This window comes from Mesoplodon bidens, assembly GCF_964165515.1.
Source record: "Mesoplodon bidens genome assembly, chromosome: 15".
NCBI lineage: Eukaryota > Metazoa > Chordata > Mammalia > Artiodactyla > Ziphiidae > Mesoplodon > Mesoplodon bidens.
The window spans coordinates 15,732,534-15,748,360 of record NC_138171.1 but is presented as its reverse complement, the minus strand read 5'-3'; the positions used below and the strand labels follow the sequence as shown (position 1 = coordinate 15,748,360).

Here is a 15,827-nt window from a genome sequence, read left to right as displayed (position 1 = left end):
GACAGTTACTAGGACATAAAGTACTACAGGTATTTTAATGCTTCTTTTACTACAATAGCCTTACTGTCTGATTTCAGGTCCCCTCAGGATGTTTAAAACTATCGTCAGAGAATATTAAGTGTCCATGTGTCTTTGCCACTCACCATCAACATCATATGAGAATTTCACATAGCATTAGTGTGCTTATGTGTACCAAAGCTAAAACTTAAAATGTAGTTTGCTTAGAAACATATCTCTCAATAAGGGTAGGAGAAAGAAAAAGGAGTAGCGGAAAGAACATTAATTTTTGGAATCAGAGTCTTTGATTTGAAACTTGGCTCAGAATTTTATAAACTTCGTCAGCTTTGACAAGCCGCTTCCTTTTTTGAGCCTCAGTTTCCTATCCTGAAAAAGTGAAGCATAAAAGTTCCTATTTTGTCAGGTTGTTAAGATGATAGGAGATAGATATGGAAAACGCTTAGCATAGAAATGCTTAAAAATGGTAAGTAGTATAGTAAGTATATAGTAAGTAATGGGTCTTTTAGTGTATGACAGTGGTTTTTTTCATTGGACCTAAAAATTCCTTCAACCTGAGCTACTTTTCTACATCCTAACTCCTTTTCTCTTGCTAGTCATGTGTTTTACTTTTTTTTAGTTTGTACCCTTGGTATTAATGGTGTTTTGTAAGTGCCGCTTCTGTGTCTAAGCACTGGCATGAAGATGGTTGATCTAAAGGAAGGTCACTTGTCAGTTTCAGTAATGTTTTTAAAATGTGCTGAGGAGAGAGAGAGAGAGATTGATTCAAATTCCTTGGTAACAGGATAACATGTTTTGAGAATCTGTTAAGCAGTAGCTCAAAATATAAGATGGTAGATTATAAAGAAGGCTAGACTTTGAATCTACGTGAGCCTTCCTTTGTGAAGTTTCAAACTGTTATCTTAACACTGTGAAATTTATTACTGACTGGGTTTTTTTTTTTTTCCATCCCTGAAAGATAATCAGTGGGGTTCACTGTGCATTTATCAGAATCTCCCTCTAGGGTGGGATTTACAGCAGAAGAGCAGAGATCTTGGTCCTCAGACTTTTCTCACAGTTGCACAGATAATTCAAGGTCATCCTGCCAGAGTGGAGGCTAAATCCTAATTGTTTGTGCAGTTTTTCTAATTATGTCCAGATGCTGGGCTCACTTTTATCTTTGGAAACCGTTAACATTCTTGATTCTTTTGGGATAAGCCAAAAAGCACAGACACGTGGTGCCTGAAAATTCATTCAAACCACCTGCCAGACCACATGTTAGGATATGAAAGTACCAGATCTCAGTGTGACATGGCTGAAAGGCTCAAGGCCTGTATTTTGAGGAAGATAAGGTGCTGCTCCATTAGAGTTAAATTGGTAAAAGGAGAGCCAAGAATAGCCATGGGGGAAATCTATTTTCCAAAAGAGAGCAGTAGCATGGTAGTAATGAAGAATAAAGGAAAAAGCCCAAAAGATATACTTTGGCTCTTATGCCTAAGAAGCAGGTAAATCAGTTTTGATCAGTTAGGGGAATATATTTTTCTGGTGCTCTAAGCTGTTCTGACCTGCTTACTCTTGCTCAGCAAGAAAATGGAGATACATTTTGATGAATTTAAATGAGTCCCAAAGAAAAAGTAGATGATTCTCTTAAGTGTTTATGCTCTAAAAAAATATCAGCTTGGAACCAGTATTTGTTAAAAATAAATATTTAATACCCACCAAAGAGTATTTATTAGGTAGTCACTATGTGTCGTTACTGTGTAGTGTACAAAAACCAAATGACATGTTTACTGCTGACCAGGAGTTTGTAGGTTAAAAGGGGAAGATAACATTTGTCATTATCTAATATGTATGGAGTGCCTACTGTACTATTACCGTTCTTTCTAATTCCTTACATGCCTGGAACATTACTCTGGGTGCCTCAGATAGTGGTGTTTGATGTTGATACAACTTAGTTGAGGAGATAGGGCCTCTACATATAAAGGTAGTAATATAATAATAAGACAAATGCTGGGTAAGTGGTTCAGGAAAATGTTGAAGGATTTGTGAGAACTTAGATATACAGAAAGGCTGGGGACAATATTCCAGGCAGGTACAGAGTCAGAAAGGAGGGGATATATGTTGAACATTCAGTTTGGCTGAAGTGGGTGTTGACCAGATATTGGAGGACCTTGAATGCCAAAGTAAGAAGTTTGAACTTGACTTTGTTGGTAATAGGGTAATATAAAGACATTTTGATCAGAAAAGTGATATAACAAAGTGGTTTTTTAGGACAGTCAGTTGGGTGATACGGAGTTTGAAAAGACTGGAAACAGTGAGACCAATTAGGAAATTGTTGCAATAACCAAGGTATGGATCGTTCTCACCGGTGAACCTTTTGTATGTATCTTTTTAGATGTGCTGCCTCTATTGCTCTAGTTAGAAACCCCTTGAAATCTGGATTTAGATCTCTTCGAATACACATGGTAGCACACTAGACTTAAAGATCCAGAGCTTCATTGCCCAGAAGTCAAGTCAATTTACACAGAGGCAGTTACCAAAACTGGTTCCTGGAAGAGTTATTCAAAAGTTAGACTCTGGGGAACCTTATAACTTATAGTTCTGGCAATTCTTAGTGGTTTCAAAGAACATTCAAAGGAATATTTATGGCCACATACAGAAACTTGGATAGTAACTTGTGTAATTAAATGAATTAATACATGTAAAGCACTTAGACGCCCAGTCACAAAACCAAAACCAAAAACCACACACATAATAAATGTTAGATTAAAAAACAAAGCAAACAACCCTATGATAAGGCATATTATTCCAAGCCAGAAGAAAACATGTGAGAGATTATTTGAGTTGTTTTCTTGCAAGTATTCATGCTTGAAACAGAGAAGAAAATGTAGGCTTTTCCGAGTTCTCTACTTTGAACAGGTAGAAAACTGTAGAAATTAAGGAAAGAGTAGGTTGACCATTGTGGTTCACTTGGTGACTGTCTTGAAAATGAATATTTAAAATGGAAGGGCATAAAGTTTAATGTCTAGTAGTTGGTCATTCCAAAGGAAAAGATGGGCCTCCATCTTTGGTCAAGCTCCTGGCCAATTATGACTACCTTGGCATTGTGTTATAGTTCATGTGAATCCAGAAATAAAAGTAAAGAGTAGAGAAAAGGGATCTTTCTGTTTTTTAAAAAAAATTTATTGATATATAATTCACTCATTTAAAGCATACAATTCAGTGGTTTTTAGTATATTTACGGAGTTATGCAACCATCACCACAGTCTAATTTTTAAAAATTTATTATTTTTAATTGAGATATAATTCACATATAAAATTCACCATTTTAAGGTACAGTTCTGTGGTTTTTAAAAATATATTAGCAGGGTTGTGCAATCATAACCACTGTCAAATTCCAGACATTTTCATCATCCCCCAAAGACACCACAAACCTGTTAGCAGTCACTTCTCATTACCCTTTCCTCCATCCCCAGGCAGCCATTCACATGCTTTCTGTCTCTAAGGATTTGTCTATTCTGAACATTTTATATAAATGGAACCATATAAAATGTGGTCTTTGTATTTGGCCTCTTTCACTTAGTTTAATGTTTTCAAGGTTCATCAGTGTTTATGGCTGAATAATATTCCATTGTAAGGATATACCCGATTTGTTTACAATCTAGTTTTAGAACTTTAAAATTTATTTATTTATTTATTTATTTGGCTGTGCCAGGTCTTAGTCGCGGCACACGGGATCTTCGTTGCAGTGCATGGGCTTCTCTCTAGTTTGGCACATGGGCTCAGTAGTTGTGGCATTCAGGCTCTCTAGTTGTGGCGTACGGGCTCTAGAGTGCACGGGCTCAGCAGTTGTTGCGTGTGGGATCTTAGTTCCCCAACCAGGGATTGAACCCACGTCCCCTGCATTGGAAGCCAGATTCTTAACCACTGGACCACCAGGGAAGTCCCACATAGCATTTTTCAAAGAAAAATAAATATAAGATACAGTTGCTTATGAATTTGCCCCTTTGTGGACTTTGACAGATTGTCCATTTAGCTTGCCAGATGCTGCTTACAAAGAAGAATGGGCCAGTCATAGTACAGGAATTCATGCATTCCTGCATCAGATAAAAGAATCAGAGCAAGACATGGCTGTTTTCAAAGTTCGACTTTTCTGCTGAGTTCATTCTCCCAGCGGCTTCAGGTTTCTGGTATTATCATTCAGTGGAACGTCTTCATTTCCTGGGATATGTCTGAAAAAAAAAATACCCTGGCTCACATTGAAACAGAAAGCCCACCAGCCAGCAGAAGCCCTGGGGACAGCATTGCCTTTAGTCAGCTGGGAATGATTCTCTCACACTTTTCAGCACCGCTTGATGGTCTCGCTCAGGAGTGCCGAAAGAAGAGTCCAGGGATAAGGTTACTGGGAAAATTCCGTTCCCCTAGTCTTTCTATGCTCAACCTAATGGCAGTTCGGATATGTCAAGAATTCTCATTTTGATTTTAGAGAATTTGCAATATGAAAGGCAGCTTGCCAGCCTTAAAGCCTGATGATCAGGGTTCAGATCCTATCCTTGTATAACCGTAGGCAAATTTCCCATCTAGAAAGTGGAAACAATAGTACATACCTCAAAACATGGGAGGATGAAACGAAATGATATATTGTGTAGCACTTGGTAAGTGCCAACAAGCACAGATCCTCCTCCCTCCTACTTTATTTACGTGGTGTTCATGAAGTGTGGATGGCAACATCCTGTGGAAGCATCTGGTAGAAAACCTGAAACTTAGAAAGTATTCAATCAATGTTAGTTGAACTTGAAACCTGAGTTCCTAAAGACTGGAACTCTTTTTGTAGATATAGATTGGTGTGTGTGGGTGTGATGGAGAGAGATTGAGACAGATCTCAGATACTGTATCAGTTAGTTTTTCTGTGTAGCAAACCACCTCAAAACCTAGTGGTCAGGGACTTCCTTGGTGGCGCAGTGGTTAGGAATCCGCCTGCCAACGCAGGGGACACGGGTTCGAGCCCTGCTCCAGGAAGTGGAGCAACTAAACCTGTGCACCACAGCTACTGAGCCTGCGCTCTAGAGCCCGCAAGCCACGAGTACTGAGCCTGCATGCCACAACTGCTGAAGCCTGCACGCCTAGAGCCCATGCTCTGCAACAAGAGAAGCCACCACAATGAGAAGCCTGTGCACAGCAACGAAGACCCAAAACAGCCAAAAATAAATAAATAAGTAAATTAAAAAAAAAAACAACTAGTGGTCAGCTGGAGCTGGCTGACTCCTGAAGGCCTCAGCTAAGACCACCTGGTCAAGGCCTCTCTCCACATAGTATTCTGCCATCTAGCGCGCCCACTAGGTTTATTTATATGGTAATAGGATGTACAAGCACTTTTCAAGTCCCTGCTTGCAATAAATTTGCTATTGCAGGGGCCATAGCAAGTCACACGGCCAGGCCTAGAGTCACTGTGGGAGGGCACTAGTAAAGGGCGAGGATACCAAGGCTACTTGGAGGGAATTATAGAGGCCGTGTTTGCAAACATGCTGTTGTAGGTACTAATTGTGATAGTAATGCAGATCTGTTTACTGAAAATTATTATCAGTCTATAAAGTCAAACTGTGAAGAGGTGCTCTAATTAGTTACAGTGTTATTAAGAAAATGTAGGTCACAATAGAAGTGCTATTTCCTCCAATAAACTAAGTACAGTGGTGAAGCGCCCTCACATATAAGGAATCATTGTGGTGTAAACAGTTAACTTCTGGAATCACTAAATACAGGGATCAAAAATACACCTGTTTTTGAATGCATGTGATTTCTTGCCAGTTGAGGTGTCTTCCCCTATCAGTTGATTCATTCATTTCTTCAGCTTTAGTTATGTAAAACATTTTAATAACCTACATCTATTGATGATATTTTTATTACAGTTTTGGGCCAAGGAGAATTTAGTCACCTCTTCCATCTATTTTTATTTATTTTTTATTTTTTTATTTTTTTATTTTTTTGTGGTACGTGGGCCTCTCACTGTTGTGGCCTCTCCCGTTGCAGAGCACAGGCTCCAGATGTGCAGGCTCAGCGGCCATGGCTCATGGGCCCAGCCGCTCCGCGGCATGTGGGATCTTCCCAGACCGGGGCACGAACCCGTGTCCCCTGCATCGGCAGGCGGATTCTCAACCACTGCGCCACCAGAGAAGCCCTTCCATCTATTTTTAAAAAGCCCCCCAAACACCACTAACAACAACAAAAAGAAACTCAAAGAATCAGAGACAGTCTTGTCACAAATATTTGTTGAGTAGGTCTGGTCTTTGGTTTATGTCCACGCACATCTAATTTGTGGCATATTTTAGATTGGAGACGATCAAGTGTCATCATCCCTCTGGAGTAAGAATTCCTTTTGAATGTTTATCAGTACCTAGGCAGAAATATGTTGTCATAAGCCACTGTCAAGTGATAGTATCATGGAACTTTCACAGCTGCAATGGGACACTAGAAATAATATGGTTCATGGCTTCTTTTTTAGATTGGAACCTGTGGTTTAATCAAGATCATATAGTCAGGACCAGAATCTAGATCTTTGAACCCCAGGTTAGGGACTTTTGTAGTGTATTGTGCTGCCTCCAAAATCAATTTTAGCTATTCTGTAATCCTGTACACGTAACCATTTAACTAATCATTTCATTATAATTAAGTTTCTTATATGTGTGTCCGTTTTACTCCTGGGTTATACCTGAATGTGTGATTAGATTAAAAACTTCTCATATTACAAAATTCACTATAGTTTTGGGAACACTGATTTCTAATAAATATTAGGTATAGTCACGTTCCTGATACTGATATCAAAAGGTGAAAGGAAAGGCATTTTAGATAGAGTTTCTTATTTGTGACCCGTAGTTGTTGAAAGGGACAACGAATATTAGGTATTTTAACTCCAAAAATATTAGAGATCTTTGAGTTGCAAAGGGCTATTGTTATCAAATATAGAGGAATTCAAATATGTAGAAAGCAAATGTTCTCATTTTCTCATCTAAACAGTGATAGAAATTAGACAAACAATTATACTCTAGCTTAGGAGATGTTTCTTTGATCTTTATGACATAGTTTAGATTTAGACCATAGAAATCTTATTGTTAGTGTTTCATCTCTGGTTTAGACACTTGAATTCTAAAATCCACCTGTATTGCAACTGAAGGGAATTACTGAGGCATCATAGAAGTATATTGTACCAATTATACAATTTTTATTGTTGGATATGGTTTTTTTTAAAATTATGTCTTTATGGTTTTTGTAACAGTTCCACAGAAGAACATAATTACCTGTTATTTCTCTCCAGAAGTTACCATTTTTATTGATGAACACATTTCAGTCATTTCTTTGTGCATTTATAGAGAAGGCTGTGTAAACAGACATGAAATGACAGAAGTAATGAGGAGAGATTGATGCATGATATTTACAGCTTACCCTCAAATATTGCGTGTATCTTCAAAAAAAGGAGATATTCTGTTTTGTGTGTATTTCCTAAGAAAGAGGATAAAGTTGTCCCTTGATATAGGTGGGGGATTGTTTCCAGGACCCACCACGGGTACCAAAATCCACAGATGCTTGCAGATGCTCAAGTCCCTTATATGAAGCAGCATAGTATTTGCATATAACCTTCACATATCTTCCTGTATACTTTAAATCATCTCTAGATTACTTATAAGACCTAATACAATGTAAATGTTATGTAAATAGTTGTAAATATAATGTAAATGACATGTAAATAGTCGCTGGCTTGGAGCAAATTCTAGTTTTGCTTTTTGGAACTTTCTGGATTTTTTTTTTTTTTTAATGTTTTCGAGTCCTGGTTGGTTGAATCCAGAGATGCGGAACCTGCAGATACAGAGTCAACTGTACCCTCTTTTATTACCACAATACAGTTGTCAGGTGGTGATTTTTCTAAAGAAGGGCTTTTCCCTTCTCTCCTAACCCCCTTCACTTTTAGATTATTACTCTGAGCTCATGGACTCTTTTTATTCCGTGTTTTTTGTTTTGTTTTGTTTTGTTTTTGATGCTCAGTGTCCCAAAATTTACCGGTGGGAGCCTCTCAAGGTGGCTTCTGTGTCCTGTTGATATGTCCGTATCAGTTTGTGAGTACTTGTTTTTTTTGGCACAAAAAGATATTCCAGGCTCACTGTGTACTTTTCCTGCCCTAGACCTGGAATCAGCTATTTCTCTTAAGAAGGCTTAGCTCCTTGTGTTGGGGAATGGTATTTGGAAACCAAAATCTGAGTGCTAGGTGTGCTCATTGCTAATGGGGTAGCCATTGCTTCAAGACCTTTTAATAAAAAAAGCTCAGCAAAAATTTTTTTTAATAAATCATGAGTTCATGTTAATACCTCGGTTTAAATTCAACACACCAGCATTTTTTGTACCTTCTTCAGTTTCATATTTTGATAATTAAATATTGCCAGATCCCCTTCACAGAGCTTGTACTACTCTGCATCCAAATTCAGCAACGTATGAGAGTGCCTGTGTTGCCACATCCTTACCAGCAGATAGGGTATTGTCAAGCTTTTGACTTTTGCCAAATTGAAATGTAAGAAATCGCATCTCCAAGTAATTTTGATTTGAATTTCTCTCATGAGTGAACCTACACGTTTTTTTCATGTTTAAGGACTAATTGGGTATCTTTGTGTGTATACTATCTTTAGCCCATGTTTCTACCTTTTTGGGGGTCTTCTTTTCCTTAATTTTTGGAATTCTTTACATATGGAGCTTATCTTCCTAAGATATAAAGAACTCTAAAATTTATTTTTAAAAGAAAATTCTTTTAAAACCTTTATGGTTACTTGTTGCCAATATTTTCTTCGAGTTCGTCATTTGTCTTTCATCTTGGCTTATAGTGAATGTGTGCTTAATTTTTATTTTTTAATTTATTTTATTTTTGGCCATGCATCAGGTCTTAGTTGCGGCAGATGGAATCTTCGTTGAGGCATGCATGATCTTCCGTTGCGATGTGCGGGCTCTTCCTTGTGGTGCGTGGGCTTCTCTCTAGTTGGGGTGCACAGGCTTAGTTGCCCTGCAGCACGTGGGATCTTAGTTCCCTCACCACGGTTCGAACCCGCGTCCCCTGCATTGGAAGGTGGATTCTTAACCACTGGACCACCAGGGAAGTCCCTATTTGTGCTTATTAATTTTTAAAAATCTGTGATATTTCCTTCACACAAAGAAAGCATCCTTTTTTTAAAAAAATTGCATCTGGGTTTTTGTCATGGTATGTTAAAAAGCCTTTTTCCTCATTCAGGTTTTAAATGCATTGCATTCACACATGTTTTCTTCTAGTACTTATGGTTTCCATTTTTACCATTAGAGCTCTTATCCATTTGGAGTTTTCCTGGTTGAAGGTATGAGGTGTGGATACAATTTAATCTTTTTCAAACAGCTATCCAGTTGTTTGGATATCCATTTGGGCTTTCTACTTTGTTTCTAGACTTTCTATTCTCTTCAGCTGGTCTGAACCTAGTATCTGGTCCGGATTTGTTTTATGGCTGCACCATGTGGCATCTTAGTTCCCCAACCAGGGATCAAACCCACACCCCCTGCATTGGGAGCATGAAGTCTTAACCACTGGACTGCCAGGGAAGTCGCAGAATATTTTGTATAAAAGTACACTGCATACTGTGTATTTCAGCCATCTATAGCACTGTCACAGTTGCTCGGCTCAGGAGGCCCTCTCAACACCCCTTTTGATGTGTAGGATTATGGGTAGGCTTGCCGCAGAGTTGTCTCCGAGCCAACCTTCTCCTCTGGTGGTCCCAGAGGAAGGCACTGATCAAAAGGACTTCCCATCCGAACTTGTCAGGAAATCCAAAACACCCCCATTTTTACAAGTTTTATTTTGTGGCATTTCCTTCAGAACTGTATTATGAAATAATACCTTAAATTTAATTTAAAAAGTAACAAAATAAGCGTGAAAAGCACTTAACATCGTACCTAGAACAGACAAAACAAAACAGACATTCAGCACATACCTGTTGACTGGTCCTAGCAAATATTGTGTTTGATCCCTAATAAATGAGGGGGCAACAGTGAAGTAAGCTATTGGCAGCATCTGGAAGTGGGCAAATCTGAGATTGGCTGCTGTTGAACTTGGCAGTGGTGATGGTGAGTAAGATGACAAATATCTGAGAGGCAGTCAGGGCGCTGTCTCGAAACTGGGACTAGGCAGATGTCAAGAGATAAGACTGCATGGAACAAGGGTTCTTGGAGAGGAAACACTTGCTGTTCTTTATCTTCTGGACCCCTACCCATTCACTTTTTAAGGCTTTGAACCTTCTGGTCTTTTTTTCTGGCTACTGGGGGAAAAGGCAGTATAAATCCACATGTTCATGCAAAGTACTGAAGAAAAAAGTTCTGTACTTCCCAGTATTAGACTGCCGTGAAATAGGTGCATTCAGCTAACTAGGTTTTTAAGTCATGCCAGATAAAGTTATTCTTTCTGTGATTGTTACTAGTTCTAACTAGTAACTGCTGTATTCTGCTCTCATATGGTAACTGCTGTTACATAACTACTGATTCTGCTCTGCTATATAGCTACCGTGCTGTGTGACTGCTAACCTAAGCCCTTCTACCAGTCTTCCCTGACCACCCATCTGGCAAGATTTCTTCATCTCCTGGGCACATGTAACTCTTACAATCAGTTCTATCTATTTAATATTTATCCTGTACTGTCTTCTTTTAAAGAATATTTAAAAGAATTTAATAAAATCACCTATAATCCTACTATCAGAGACAAATCCTGTTAACATTTTGGTATATTTTTTTCTAGTCTTTTTTTTTCTCCTATGTGTATGGTTTTACGGAGTTGAGATTGTACTGTATATATAATATCTTATTTTTTCTCCTTAACTTTATCATAAACCATTTGTAAATAGTATTTTAAAAGTTATATAATATTTCATGGAGTGGGTTGTGATTTACTTAGATTTTCCTTTTCATGCCTATTTTTCTCATTAGTCAAATTAGATCATGATTTTGCCAAGGGAAATCAATCACTATGATATCATCCCCCCTTCCTGACTCTAATGCCTGTAGAGCATATTATATATGTAGATGATTAATAAATATTTTGGCTTGCTTCTCTGTTTTCGGTCTAAATGTTATAGGAACTCTTTGCTATAGGGGATCCAAAAAGTATTACTTGTAGCTGATGTAGAGTTATTGCATCACCAAGTCTTCCCATTTAGAAAAAGGGACCCTGGGGAGGCTATGAATCCTCTGAAATTCTATGAAAAGTATTTTGAGTGAGCATTTGTGCTTTTTCCTATAGTTTTCACTAGAATCTTGAAGGACTCTTTATCTAACAAAAAGCCACTGATTCCATGACCTTAGCCCATCTGGAGACAGATCCGTTTACTAAACTTATCTGAAATCTGAGATACTATATTTCACCATTTGTTTTTCTTGGTTTTCAGGAAGGGATGAGACCATGCAGCCTGCAAGACCATCTTTTCTTGAATACTTTGAACAAAAAGAAAAGGAAAATCAAATCAACAGCTTTGGCAAGAGTGTCCCTGGCCCACTGAAGAACTCTTCAGATTGGAAAGTTCCACAGGATGGAGACTATGAGTTCGTAAGTAGACTTGGAAGCAGATGGTCATGTCTGCGGGGGAAAGTTGTTTGAAATATCACACATCCAATTCTGTCATTTCACTGAAAGTGCAAAGTGCTTGAGCATTTTATTGTGCAGCTCACAGCTCCTCTAAATGTGCCTGGCGGCAGCTCCTGGGCTAACAGCCTCAGGAGTCTGAGACAACATTTTGACTGACATTTGAGCTGTTCCGAGGGCCCCCAATTAATTAGTGGCATCTTTTTTGCTTTAATAATTATTTATTCACTTGCCATTTTTCCTTTTGTTGACTTTGAATTTGTTAATCGTAAATGAAATATTTAGTCATCCAGTGAAGATGCACTGTCTTTACTAGTTTATCTGGGATTGTGATTTTATATTTAAGAATTAGACTGGAGGGCAGTTAGTGCTATTTTGTAGTGTCTTTTTTCTTTGGCTAACCATTATCCTAATTTCAGTCTCTCTGAGAGGATTATTCTGAATTTTGTCCGAGGCTGGATATTACATAATTCCAAAGTTTCATAGGAAAAACAGGGTGTGTATTTCCTCTTTCTGCTGTGGAACATTTCTCCCTCCACCATGGACACTTGCTAATGTTCACAGAGATTTAATTTGTAGAGGCAGTAAAACAAAATGTGCAAAAAAAAATAAGTTAAGGAGTCTGCATTCCTTTTCAGAAAAGGATTTTCTCTTTAGGAGTATTTAATTTTTACACTCTTAAATTCTGTCATAATTCTGTTGTTTATAAGAACTTAGTTTGCACATTAGATTTGGATTTGGGGAGGCTTTCTAGTCCTGGCTTTCTCTTATAGTCCTACTGACCTGTCTAGAGGAAATGATGTCATTCTTCTATAACATAGTTTCTGCTTTTATAGAGTAACAGGAATGTCATAGTTTATACAACTAATGATAGAGATCGTTTGAGGGCCAGAATAACTCACCTGAGGTTATTTAACCGATTAGTCCCTGAACCCATGTTAGGACCCAGGTTCATTTGTTTTATCATCTGTTTGTTCACTCATTTATTTATTAGCTCTTTGAGTGCCAGTATGTGCTTGACACTCTTCTAGGGATATAGTAGTGAACAGAACAGTCAAAAACTCATCCCTTTTGGAGGTTTCATTTTAGAAGAAGGAAAATAAGGAAGTAAAATATTTAGTGTGTCAGATAGTGGTAAGTGTTGTAGAAAGTATGAAGCAGGAAAAGGAGATTGGTGGGGAAGGGAAGGAGAAAAGGAGAGGGAGAGGGAGGGAGTGTGTGTGTGTGTAAATTTGTAGTAATTTAAAATAATGAGTTAAGGAAGTTCTCATTGGTAAGAAAATGAGAGAGTGAACTTTGTGATTATCCAGAGAAAGAGCTTTTCAGGCAGCTGGAATAGCAAATGTAAAAGGTCCTGAGGCAGGAACTTGCTTAGTGTGTTTGCAGAACAGTGAAGTGAATAGTATGTTTGGAATGGCATCAAGGGGACGTGTTGTAGCAGGAAATGAGATCAGAGATGTAATGGGGAGTCAGACAACGTTAGGGCTTTTGTGTAATAATAAGTACTTTAGCTTTTAGTGTGAGTGAAATGTAAAGCTACTGGCAAGATGTGACTTGATCCTACTTATGTTTTGAAAACATTATATTGGTTGCTATATTAATGCACTACAGGAAGACTAGATTTTGTGAACACAGGTGTAGTGTTGCTACCTACTATATAGAAGAGGCCAAATATGGGGCACGTCTGCTGCCATTCCTCTCTTCTAGGTCTTTGGCATTCATATTTTCCACTGAGTCAGGATTCAGCTTCAGAATCCTTCTTAACACAGTGTTCCAGGCCGACACTGTTAATCAGAGTAGACTCAGAGATTTGAGTCTTCATGTTTGCCTCTGTAGTTGTCGTGGACATCTTTGTAAGGACTGATTTTCTCAGTTTAGTGAGTCTTTAGGTAAAGATGAAACAACTTCTGGGTACCAAATCACATCACCATTGTGATAGAATGCTTAAGAATCCTCAAATCTGTATTCCCAGGTATAGTTAATGATCCTGAGATTCCAGTCACTTTAAGCTAATCATTAATTTGGGATCAGCAGTTCCAGTGTTTGAAGAATTCACTTCTCTCTTCCATAGCCTTCCCATACTAAGATCATTGCCAGAGAACTTATTTTGATAGGCAAGCTACTTATGCAAAGGGGCTTTAGTAGGTCTTTAGAGAGAGAGTTTTTTATTTGGGAAGGAGATGACTGTTGGAGGGAGTGGGCCCATGAGCACCGTGACTAAGTAAGCACATTGCCCAACCTGTATTGTTCCTGGCTGGTGCAGGAGAAAGGTCCTGAGACTTATCAGAGGTTATAAACTGGCATCATACAGCCCACACACCTTTTTTGTGTGTCCTACACAGTGTTTAAAAGTTTTAAATTAGTTGCCTATGTTTAAAAACTGAGAGCTTCTACGTGAAATGTTGGAACTCCAGCTTATTTTGAAAGCTTGGAAGAGCTGACCATAAAAGACCTGCATTTTTGGTTGGTGGCTGTCTGGAACTGAGTAGCAGCTGCCCTCTTCGGGTCTGCCCTCTCTAGTTCTCCTCAAGATCTGATCGACTTCACTCACTTGTATTAAGTATCTAACCTGTCTGACATTTTTAGGACATTTGATCTGGGGACTCGTGCTCTAAATCATTTGGATTTGTATATGTCCACAGTGTGTCTGAGCCAACCCATCCTGACATATAAAATTTTATTCTAATTTTACCTTGAAAATTTCAGGAGAATTTATTTTAAAATTCTCTTTTAAGAGAATTTCAAGCTAAACAATGAAAGACAATTGAGGTGGAGTATATATGAGCTACTACACCAAAAAGTTCCAAAGAGCAGATGAAAACTATTTTTAATGCGTTGATATTCTTGCTGTATCACCTTCATCCCAAATCAAGCATTTAAAATAATAGTCTCAAATAGTGTTTCCCAAAGTGTGATTCCCAGGCCAGCAGTGTCAGCATCACCTGGAAACCTGTTGGAAATGTGTTCTCAGGCCCCACCCGAGACACACTAAATCAGAATCTCTGGAGACAGTGCCCAGTAATCTGTGTTTTAACTTACCTTATGCATGATCCTAACCTGCTAAATTCATATAAATTTCTTCTTTCTTTCCTGTTAGGTACTATAGAAATTCTAAAATCACACATATTCATATTTTATTAACATTGCATGACTTTAAAATTTCCTTTTTACTCCCCTTTTGAGTCTCCTGTACTCTTATTGGAGGTACCAAAGCAGTACCTAAAAGCAGGAAAATGTACATTTGAAAGTAACATGTGGCATAGAAAGAACCAGTTTGTTGAGTGAACAAAGTGTTCTGAGTAACCTCACTAAGTTTAAAGAAGGATGTGTGTCAGACTAGCCGTCCTGTTCCCCCCAACCGTCTCTTAGAGAGAGACTTTCTGATTTCCCAGCAGGCAGTATTTAGTTATAAAGAAGATATTCTCTTTCTTCCTGTGAAGGCAATTGCTATTTTGAAATGAAAGTTTTTGCCCAAAATGGCAAATGGAAAGTAAGTAAATCATCAACAGTGGCAGAACTTGATACTGACAAAAAACTTCATATTTTCATCTGAAACTGAATTCTTGTTGTATTTCTAAAATTGAATTGCCTTATTTGCCAAACTGAAAAAGCAACAAAGATTTCCTTTAATTTTTGAGGCATATTAAAGTGTAAATAAAAAGTGCTTGCAAATGCAATATTCTCTCCAATTAGTATTTCATAGTCTATAAACAGATGCATTTTTGGAAATGAATGTTGCTTTTATGAGAATTCAAACCCTCCCATTTTGCCATCGTAAAGCCACAAAAAGCTGCCAGTTTAAACCCAGTTTGGCTCATAGATCTTCCAAAAACACACTGTAATATTTTTGTCTAAGAAGGCTTAGTACCAAGAGGGTGAACAAGACAGACAAGACCCAGGCTCTCCTGGAGTTGACTGTGGTGAGGGAAACAGACCTTAAGTCAGGTAATATACCAGTTCAGGTAATAGTGGCTATTTAAAAAAAAAAAGCACAGTAAGAGATAGTGTGAGAGAAGGCCTTGCAGAGAGATGGGACATTCAGCAAGACCTGAATAAAGAGGGAAAGCCAGGCATGGGAAGGTGGAGGGAAGAAGTACAGAGTCTGAAGCAGGACACAGTGAGTGTATGTAAGGAGCAGAATGACACACAGGGTAGCAATCCATCATAAACACATCAGTAATCCCAATACACGCGAGTGCATTAAAAT

General features: G+C 38.3%; 1 protein-coding gene across 1 annotated transcript in view; it reads left to right on the top strand.

Annotated features, from left to right (window-relative positions):
* STK4 (serine/threonine kinase 4) overlaps nucleotides 1-15,827 on the top strand; it is a 98,576-nt gene that overhangs the window by 47,434 nt on the left and 35,315 nt on the right. Inside the window, exon 10 of the mRNA XM_081257736.1 lies at nucleotides 11,427-11,584. Coding sequence (XP_081113862.1) covers nucleotides 11,427-11,584 — 158 coding nt within the window. The remainder of the gene's footprint in view (nucleotides 1-11,426; nucleotides 11,585-15,827) is intronic.